Source organism: Branchiostoma belcheri, unplaced genomic scaffold (genome assembly GCF_001625305.1).
Source record: "Branchiostoma belcheri isolate BF01 breed outbred unplaced genomic scaffold, Haploidv18h27 scaffold9, whole genome shotgun sequence".
In the NCBI taxonomy this organism is placed as follows: Eukaryota; Metazoa; Chordata; class Leptocardii; order Amphioxiformes; family Branchiostomatidae; genus Branchiostoma; species Branchiostoma belcheri.
In genome coordinates, this window is record NW_017804575.1 from 1,658,904 (window position 1) to 1,669,538 (window position 10,635).

The following is a 10,635-nucleotide window of genomic DNA, read 5'->3' on the forward strand; positions in this document are numbered from 1 at the left end:
TCTCTCTCTCTCTCTCTCTCTCTCTCTCTCTCTCTCTCTCTTCTCTCTCTCTCTCTCTCTCTCTCTGCGACCTGAAATTAGCCGGAGCGCGGAGAGAGCGCTTATACCCCCATTCCACTGGAACGGCGCTCTCACGACGCGCTCTCTGCGACCTGAAATTAGCCGGAGCGCATAGACAGGCCTGAGAGATCGCTAAGGTCGCCATGAGAGCGGCATGAGAGCGGCATGAGCGACTGTTTTGAACCGGTCGCTCATACCGTCGCCGCGAGAGCGCCAAGGACGGCGATCCAAAAATGAGCTCAGAGAGAGAGCGCCATGAGAGCGCCATGAGAGCGCCATGAGAGCGCAGAGATCGCCGTGAGCGCACATTACAAACATGACGAACTTGGCGATCTCTCAGCGCTCTCTTCGCGTTCTGAACAATTTCAGGTCGCAGAGAGAGCGCGGCGAGAGCGCCCTCAAGTGGAATGGGGGTATTAACAAGTCTTCTTACCTGACTGACAGTTGCTCCCTGCCCAGCCGTCGGCACATCCGCCTAAACACGCCCCAGTCACGTGATTACAGGAGGCGTTTCCGTTCAAACAGCGACATGATTCAGAGCAGGTCGGTCCAAACACTCCCGTCGGGCAAACTAGAACAAAAATGGACCAAAGTTCAGTCATAGAGATTTTCTTCATTATCAGGCCTAGGAAAAAATGCTGTGTTTCCTGTTTCCCGACCAACCCTAGAAAAAACTGCCGACCCTAGGATTTCAACACGGCCTGCGACTTATTGGCCCTCTCTAGCTTCATGATCTTTGGGTGATGAAACGTTCACGTTACTCAATCGGTTTTCCAACATTGATATTGAAAGTGTCCTCATGCAAGTTTTACTTTGTTAAACTGTATTGTGTAAGTTCGATCACTAGGGATTGCTAAATTTAAAAAAAAATGAAAGAAAAAAAGATAATCCCTACCTACCGACCCTAAGTTTTTCAGGGCTGAAACAGAAAACGCAACATTTTTTCCTAGGCCTTAGTTCCTTGCAATGATGTACACACAACATATAGTTGCCACTATAAAAAATAGATGTACCGGTAACATGTGTCTTTATCGCAAGACAACATGAACGTGATGATATGCCGATATAACTTGATACCGAGTGGAGGGTATATCTTACCTGGGAAGTCATCCGGCCTTACTTTCAGTGACGTCAGTTTCAATGAGTAAGTGTAGCCTCTCCATCTTTCCCAGTTAACTCCCTGTGCTCTACCCGAGTCGTTGTATCGTCCGTTGAGCATTGCGTACCCACAACTAGCCGGAAACCACCATCCTCCTCCTCCGAATGAACTCGCACAGTTTGTGATCGTACTTGGGTCATTATCGTTGTCTGAGGTCGTAAATCTACGACCGTTTATATTAAGACGGCTATTACTATCGGTGAGACTGTCTCCGGCATCACCTGCGTACCCGCTGATACTGACCTGATACTCCGTACTGCTGCCCCCAACGCTAAAACTGTCGTAAGTCGCGTACCTACTTTGACCCTCCCAATCCCCTAAATCGACTCGCAGAGTGTACGCCTTCTGTCCCGTGATTTGGTTCTGCTTGCTCAGTCCTAGCCAGTGCTCTCCGTCGAGGTTACCGAACCCCTGCTGGTAGTCTGCCCAGTTCTTGGCGAAGTCCACGGACCCGTCCTGGCGGCGCTGGATCATGGTCCACCCGCCGCCTGAGTTCATCATGTCGCAGTAGACAAAGACGCGGGGATCGCTGACGGCGTTGACTCCGCTTTCAATGATCCCGTCTTCATACAGGTCAGCGCAGTCCTGGGGCGTGTGTGCGCCTGATGTGAAACAGAAAAAAAGCGTACTTAGATGGCATGATCCTTTTTTTCATACACTAGCGATAACAAAGTTTTAATATTGAGAAAAAAACTAACTGGTATCAGAAAGTGAACAAGCAAGACACACCCTTCAATATCACCAGATGTTAACGTCAATGTATTTGTAGAAAGAATATTTTACCTGCGAAGTCAGCAGGCCTGATCATGATGGTTGTTGTCTTTAAGAAGTAACTCCTGCCTCCCCAACTCGACCAAACGACTCCCTGTGATTCACCACAAGAGACCGAACTCTGGTGACAGTTATACCGTCCGTTTAGGAAGGACTGTCCACAACTTGTCGGGTACCACCATCCACCTTGACTGAATGAAGACGCGCAGTGCACGTTGTTTTCGTCATTATCTCGATCCAGTGTAGAAAACATTTTTCCGTTAATGTTGGGCCGTCCACTGTTGGTTAGACTGTCCCCTGCGTCTCCACTATATCCAGAGATGGACACCGTATAATTACCGCTCGCATCCCCGACTGCTACCGTGCCGTACCGCGCGTACCGTCTACCGCCATCGAAGTCTTCAAGCTCGATCTGCAGAATGTTACTTTTCGCCGTGGTCAGTGTGTGGATATTCTCCAGCCCCAACCAAAACTCTCCGGTCAGGTTGCCGAACCCTTGTTGGTATTCCTCCCAGGCTTTGGCGAAGTCCACGGATCCGTCTTGCCGGCGCTGAAGGACGGTCCAGCCGCCGCCCAGGAAGCTCATGTCACAGTAGACCCGGTACGGGCTGGGCTCGCCGACTGTGTAGGTCCCGCTCTGACGGGTCCCGGCGGCGAACAGGTCCGCACAGTCCTGCGGCGGGCTTGTACCTGTGACGGACAAACGAAATGCTTTTGAAACGTTTCGAATTAAAGGCTCTGCTTTTAAAGCGATGTTATACAAGATTTTTGCGCCAAGCCTGTAAATATAGATAATAGAAATGTTCTCATCTATATTGTCATTTTTAATAACTTTCAACATATAAGCGTCGCTACTCGCTTTTCCGGCGACTCAGCGCAGCGCAAGAATATACGGTTGCGCCAGGCCCGCTGTATTTTTAGGAGGCTCCTAAAAAGAAAGTAAACAAACAGCGGTTTTCGGTCGGGTATCTTCCGCAGCTTCAACAGGCTTTTGCGGCACAACGACGTTGATCTTTTACTCCCCAAATGTCATTATGAACCCAGCTAGGCTTATAGCGCAAACAAATGTAAAACAACGATGTTTGTCAGTTTGAAATAGTGAAAAATCTTACAAAATATCCCTTTAAGGCATTGCAAAAACATTTCACAGTCTTACTCGCCATTGGATGTTGACAACACCCTTCCCCCGCCGACAACAAAGAGGTATCAATTTCTAAGGTCACTGAAGAGTTATTATGTTTACCGAAGGAAAACATATTGTTTTTGCTCAGTTTCCTCTTCTTCTCTTCTACAAAGTGACCTCTGACCTGGCCAATGACCTGATTTGTTGATGTCTGTCACCATGGTAACTGCTGCTGGGTTACATAATGTTGCAATTTCATAGTAGGAGACTCCTGTCTGACCAGGAGACTTCTGTCACCATAAATGTGAATGTGTTTGAGAGAAGACCATATGTACCACCTTAGTACCACCTATGTACTACCTAAAGAGTTAATGGGGTGGACACCCTTTTACAAAGCGTCTAGGCGGACAGTCGTCTCTGCCAGTCTAGATTCAGGATACGCCAAAAAAGGCTACTCAAGCATCTGGATATGACTTTGAAAACGGTCAGACGTTTCATGTATAGCATTCACTACCTTACGTCAGTGACACTGGAGACTTGTCAGAAAGATTTCTGGCGCCAAGGTAGTGGACTTCTGACAAGTCTCCAGTGTCACCGACGAAAGGTAGTGGACGCTACCTGAAACAACTGACCGTTTCCGAAAACATATCCAGTTGGTTGAGGAACTGTTCCTTGGCGTATCTTATTACCTGGATGTCTAGCCTTTACCGACGCACATTCAGGATAATCCATACATGCCTATGGGTGCCTAATAGTATTCAAACGGTCACAATCTTGTTAAGCATGCACTCAGCCCCTAAGTCTAAGGTTAGAGAACTTAGTTGAGTTACTTCGCGTAGGTGAAAAATCACATTACATTACATTACATAGCAACGCATTGTTTACTCCTAGTCTCTAGACGTGTTTATACAATGCAACATTGTAACGCTCTAAAGAAGGAAATATATGTGGGAACGAGCTTTGACATGTTCCGTTCGAATGGTTAGAATATTGATCAGGGGTGCCAGAGTATACAGTGCAATTTTACGGAATACAAAATACGAAATTCAGTAGAATCGTATTAGTATACAGTGCAATTTTACTAGTATACAGTGCAATTTTACTAGTATACAGTGCAATTTTACTAGTATACAGTGCAATTTTACTAAATACAGTACAATCGTATTAGTATACAGTGAAATTTTACGGAATACAGTGCAATTTTACTAGTATACAGTGCACTTTTACTAGTATACAGTGCAATTTTACTAGTATACAGTGCAATTTTACTAAATACAGTATACAGTACAGTGCAATACTAATACAATTGCACTGTATTCCGTAAAATTGTACTGTATACTAATACGATTGCACTGTATTCCGTAAAATTGTACTGTATACTAATACGATTGCACTGTATTCCGTAAAATTGCACTGTATACTCTGACAAGAAAATGCTTGTTTTTTTACCGTCGACGACACTGGTGAGTAGACCGAGCCAGGCGATAGAAAGGAGTGGAATTACTCCTCTGATCCGCCCCATGATTTCTTGGTCGAGCTTCCTCTTCTCAGCAAACCGTTCGTGGCATAAGTTTCCACTCAACTTCCTTATGCGCCATGACGCCAAAACAAGGTCAAAGGTGACATAAGGGGTACCGCCATTTTTCGTACGAAAAGTCTTTATTTAATCAATGACCATCAGATTAGGATGGAATAACTTTCAAACATGTGCTGAACAGAGTACAGGTGATTAATACAGTCCGTATTCGACATTAATTGATATTTTGGCGCGTTGGCCAATGGGCACCATGATCGTCTGTGTTCACAACACTGCGCATTCCGTTCTTTGTGTTCTTTGTATCCATTCATAGTGGATCGTATTACCTGAACTGCGTAAACATGGCTATGTATGTTACCTTGGCCGGTCGGATCTCTATGTCCCTGGGAAAATGTAAGGCCACAACAAGTAATCTTATGGATGACATCAACGCGCGCATTAATTTTCTCCTGATTTTGGGGGAAAAAAAGAAATTTTGTTGCCTTCTGACAGTGGTCAACATGCCGAAAATGGGCAAATTTAGCTATGCCGGGACGTGGATGGCAGATAAATATGAAGAGAGGACACAAGACAAGGCTCTGATTTATTGTTCTGTCTTTTACTTTGATGCAAGGATGTATTTCTTTCCTTTTATACTTATATGTGATGTTCCCACTTAATCAAAACCATACTTATACAATGATTGAAAACTTTTATTTTTCAAAAGTTGTTTCAATGACAAATAGGTGTTGTAATAGTTGGCAGTAAACAATATTAGCACAATATATGTATAATTTCTTGTTTAACAAGATTTATGATCATAACAGTCAAAATTTGAAAATATATTAATCTTGTTTTTTTTACCGCCTTTTTTCCGCCCTATCGCATTAGATATGGAGCCTGTGGATGATGTCATCCATAAGATTTACTTGTTGTGGTCTTACCTCTGTCACAAAGAAACGGTCAGACATTTTTAGTGTTACATCCCTGATAAAGCGCAAAAATGTAAACATGTTGGTCATGGGTTGGCATTTATAATCTAAGGATCTAAATCGTTTCCATTCTTTATGGATTTTTAATCTATTCACATATATTTATTGAGTATTAGGCAAGAAGCACAGTTACTTATGTGACGCCTACTACTAAAAAACATAAAACGAGAGTAAAACACAACAATCACAAAATACATAGTTTTTTTACATAATTACAAAATGGGTAAAAGAAAAATGAGTATAAAGAAGACATGTTGGTGATCTATCAATTACGAGAATGTACAGTAAAAAATAACTGCATCGAAGACATTAGAGTTTGTAGCAGTTAAGAACATAAAGAACTGTCATTGAGATGCTGTAGCTCTACTATACTGGAAAGAGCTGATAACACATAATTCGTTATATGGATATTTATGTTTACCGAAGGAAAACATATTGTTTTTGCTCAGTTTCTTCCTCTTCTTCTTCTCCAAACAGTGACTTCTGACCTGACCAATGGCATGATTTGTTGACGTCTGTCACCATGGTGACTGGTGTTGGGTTACATAATGTTGCAATTTCATGGTCTGCTCTGCTTCTGTCACCATATACTAGTAGTACATGTATGTGGATGTGTTTGAGTAAGAATTAACAGAGCAGACCATGTCCGAAGGTAAACATTATGCATTTGCTTTGCAAATGTTACTTCTCTAGTTATTGAGTACATTGGCACTGTAGTGGCCCAAACCCTTAATTTACAGTTCTTCACCACTCATCACATTTCCCAACGACAAGTCTTATTGTCCCTCTCCTGTGGAGTTCCTGAAACGTCTCAAACTCTGCAGGCATCTTGTGGGCCTTGTTAAACATCTTCCCGTCGTAGTAATGATACGGCACGCTCCGGTTGCGGTATGTCGGCAGGGGGTAGAACCCGTACATGGAGATCCGGTCACAGAACGTGGAGGCCAGGGCGAAGGTGTTCAGTCCGGTCGACGGGAGTCGAAATCGTTTCTTGAAGAGTTCCTTGTACAAGCTGTGGGATGGAGATATTGGATACATAGTGTCAAATATAATAAGGAGAGTAGAAACAAAGACACTCCTGGTCCCGGGCCGGGGTTCGAACCCACGACCAAACCCGGGCACCAGTCCACATGCCGACGCTCTAACGATTCGGCTAAAAGGTCTAGACCCCCCACTGTTACAACACCGCTATACGACATTACCCGACACCTCACGACATGACACGACAAAACGCAACAGTGTAAATGAATGCTATGCCACTGAGAAGAAAACTATATATAAAGGCAGGTTAGAAATTACGCACCAAAGACTTGCAAAAACATAGTATGGCACTCAGACACACCCCATTAATTTCATAAATGCCACCAAGAGACGAGAAGACTAGAGACCGTGCCTATGTAATAGTTTTAGAATTATGTTTTTGGATTAGTATTAGACGTCCTGTATACCTGCCATACGTTACTACAACTCTTGTATTTGCATTCCTGTACTAAGTTAATGTGTTACGCCGAAGGGCGATTATACCGGCTATACAGATACAGATACAGATACTGAAGTTGTACAGAGCATGTACAATACAAATGAAAAGAAAACTACTGTTAACATCTGAAAACCCACAAATTACAGAAAAAGTGGTATCCTTTGCCGTCCTCTGTCTTCAAAAAAGAAGTCAAACCCAGTAATTTTACCAATAGCAATTTAGGAGTATCAGTAGTTCTCTGTGTATTAAGTGCCTGTTTCTTCTGAAGTTCTTGCAATTAGCCCTCGGGCATGAATTTGCAAAAAAATAATGATAAAGGCTATCTTTTATTAATTTGTTTTAATTGTTTCCTTCGATCTTCCTACCTTACAAAACAATTTACTTACGAGTACCCTTTGTTCGACATGTAGGACCGATGAGAAAAAGCCGTTACAGCATCGATGTGGTTCTCCTTGATAGCCCTGTCTATCGCCTGGAGTTTCTTCTTGGAAGGAGAGCCTGGAAGAGACAGGGAGTAGCTGAAGATCATTCCCGGGGACTCGCTCAGTCGAGCCAGCGTCTTGGCGCGTTTTTTCCGCCTCAGTCCCCCGGCTACTTGCATCAGACGTGCGCGGTTGATTGTGGTGAGGTTGGTTCTCCTTCCGACGTCTTTCTGGTACGGAGAAGTCGGCGGGAGGTTGTTCCGTATGACGAACTCGTGCGCGTCGATCTCCCCACCACAGCGGCTGTTCAGTAGGATTCCCCCGTTCCCTATCACGGCACAGGTCCGGTACCGTGTAACGGGGCTGTGAGTGACGTTACAGCGTCTCTTCGAGTTGAGAAGGGTGAACGTTTTTGTGTTGCATTTTTTCATGAAGTTGTCCAGGTCTGAGAGATCTATGATGTGTCTTTCCGGAGAAAAATACTTCCTTGTGATTTTCCTGTGAGGGAAATATCAGGACATGCAGTCTACACCTTGATGATATTGGCATTTTGAGTAAAATTTCTAGCTCCATACGATTGATAGAGATCGTGAGTTGCTAGCTCCATACGATTGATAGAGATCAGGAATTAATGTCTTTGGCAATATTTCTACATGTCAATAGTCACAAAACGCAGCTTTTATTTCTAGAATGACGCCAAATTGCCTGCAATTTCGTAAAAAAAACATCATATGTCAAAAGTGGAACGTTCGTCAATGTTGTCACCTTCATAAACTCTTAACACCCTTTCAGAAATCGTTTGTAATTTGTATCATTCGATAGATATATCAACTTTATATGTTGTGTATCAAAAGCAAGTGTATTAAACTTACTGCATCTCTCTTATATCAAAGCTTATGTTACATTTTATTAGTTGTGTATCAAAAAGCAAGTGTATTGAACTTTCTGCAGCTGCCGTATATTAAAGTTTACATTAAATTTTGTATGTTTTGTATCAAAAGCAAGTGTGTAAAACTTACTGCAGCTCCCTTATATCAAAGCTTATGTCAAATTTTATTTGTTGTGTATCAAAAAGCAAGTGTATTGAACTTACTGCAACTGCCGTATATTAAAGTTTATATTAAATTTTAAATGTTTTGTATCAAAAGCAAGTGTATTAAACTTACTGCAGTTCCCGTACGGACGTCATGTTGAAATGTGCCATCACTTGATCCATGGCTCCCTCTTCCAAACTTTTGGTTGGTGTTTTGGTTGGTGTTTTGGGGGTTGATGACGCCAGTTTTGTCACCTTCAAAACACGTGCACTGCCGGGGATCATAGTGGGAAGTCGGAATGCAGCTTTGTTGTCCCACACCACGTAACACGTCATCACGATCAAGCAAAACACTACCACGGTGAACTCCTTCCAGTCGACCATCTTTGACTCAAACCTGTAAGAAAACACAGATCTGGATTTACTCTTACGATCGTTTAGTAGTTATATAAGGCCACAGCAATTAAATTTTATGGCTGACATCCTCCGAAGACTCCAAATCTAATGCGAGCGGGCGAAAAAAAAAACAAGGCGCGCCGAAAAAACAAGGTTCCTACATTTTAACATTTTGACTCGATCATTGTACAAATGGTTTTAATTCAGTGGGAACAACACACATACAGCCAGGCAGCATCACATATCATTGCATCAAAGTAAGAAACAAAACTTTAAATCAGAGCCTTTTCTTGTCTCCTCTCTTCATAATTATCTGTCATCCACGTTCCGGCATGGCAACAGACATGTTTGCCCATTTTCGGCATATTGACCACTGTCAGAAGGCAACAATTTTTTTTCAAAATCAGGCAAAAATCAATGCGCGCGCTGATGTCATCCATAAAAATTACTTGCTGTGGCCTAACGTACAATGAAAGGAAACCTCTTTCGCAGAACAGGACTTCTGAATGATTGATCTATTCTTTATGCTCGCTTCAAGGCCACACCAAGTAATTTTTATGGATGACGACGTGCTCTCGCATTAAACTAAATCTGTACTTTTTTTCCTTCATGTAATACGGCTAGGGGATTCTACCTGCTATGTTCTTATAGTTACATGATTTTGTCAGAGAGCCTAGATGGAAATATAGGGAGGAATGAATGTATATGTATAAATGTTGAAATAGTTTGTTATGGGGGAGGGGGGCGTACTTTATTTGGCGTATCATGCACTCACCTGGTCGGTTCTTCTCTCCTCTCCTCAGACTCTAGACCGTCATTGTTGTACCAGCAGCGCTTGTCTGAAAGTAGTCTTGATCTGCCATCTCTTTTAAAAAGGAAGAAATCACTTGTTCTTCTTCAGAAAGGGAACCAAACATCGCGACAACACAACTTCGGCTTGTGATGCAACCCCGCACAGTGCTCTGGATAGACTGGTACAACTTGTTTCATGTTGGAAGACAATTGTATTGCAGTTTGAGTACATTCCGCTAAAGGCGCTTGACGTCTACCAGCTAAAATCGTAACCAAAACATGTGGTAGAAAAATGGTTCTTCAACAGTACCAAGGGAATCCAACAGGTGGCTCAAACCTTCTCTGGGCGGCTGGTTGTCATTCTCCCACGGCAGAGCCATCCCGCGGCAAATACGCTACTAGTAAGGAAGCACCACTGCCTTGGGAGGATGCTGGTTGGCCGCAAGAGAACACGTTAAAAATTCTACAAAACGCAGTATCAAAACTCTCACCCGCCCAGAGGCCTGCACAGGAGGCTACTATTATCAAAATCCAATAATTTCTTACATAGGATATTTCATGACAAGCTTCTTGCAAACTGAGTTATGCTGCTAGCTAAACCACAATCAACTAAACAACACAACAACATCAACTAGACATCCCCGTTTCGGCATAGCAACAGACATCTTTGCCCATTTTTTGGCATGTTGACCACTTTCAGAGGGCAACAAAATTTCTTGTCTTTTTTTCCCGAAACCAGGCGAAAATTAATGCGCGCGTTGATGTCATCCATACAAATTACTTGCTGTGGCCTAATCATCGTTTACTAAACAAATATAGCTGAGAAGCCATCCATTTTCACATGCTGTTCTTTGAGGGTTTGACGGCATTAATGGATCTATACCAGCCTAT

The 10,635-nt window shown here is 43.0% G+C and overlaps 2 protein-coding genes across 4 annotated transcripts in view; both read right to left on the bottom strand.

Annotated features, from left to right (window-relative positions):
• Positions 1-4,676, bottom strand: part of LOC109487598 — a 12,646-nt gene extending 7,970 nt beyond the window's left edge. Inside the window, exons 1-4 of the mRNA XM_019791602.1 lie at positions 4,563-4,676; positions 2,003-2,680; positions 1,159-1,821; positions 494-631 (exon numbers count right to left, since the gene is read on the bottom strand). Coding sequence (XP_019647161.1) covers positions 494-631; positions 1,159-1,821; positions 2,003-2,680; positions 4,563-4,635 — 1,552 coding nt within the window. The 5' untranslated portion in view covers positions 4,636-4,676. The remainder of the gene's footprint in view (positions 1-493; positions 632-1,158; positions 1,822-2,002; positions 2,681-4,562) is intronic.
• A 1,556-nt stretch (positions 4,677-6,232) lies between these two features.
• LOC109487814 (CMP-N-acetylneuraminate-poly-alpha-2,8-sialyltransferase-like) lies at positions 6,233-9,904 on the bottom strand. Of its 3 annotated transcripts, none has more exons than XM_019791898.1 (4): positions 9,728-9,904; positions 8,690-8,953; positions 7,488-7,988; positions 6,233-6,633 (listed from the first exon to the last, which is right to left on the bottom strand). In XM_019791898.1, the coding sequence occupies exons 2-4, from the start codon at positions 8,938-8,940 to the stop codon at positions 6,366-6,368; spliced, it is 1,020 nt and encodes a 339-aa protein (XP_019647457.1). In that variant the 5' UTR covers positions 8,941-8,953; positions 9,728-9,904; the 3' UTR covers positions 6,233-6,365. The 3 variants fall into 3 exon arrangements, with proteins under 3 accessions (XP_019647457.1, XP_019647456.1, XP_019647455.1); XM_019791897.1 differs by having other exon boundaries at positions 7,494-8,021; XM_019791896.1 differs by having other exon boundaries at positions 7,488-8,021.
• Positions 9,905-10,635: the final 731 nt, after the last annotated feature.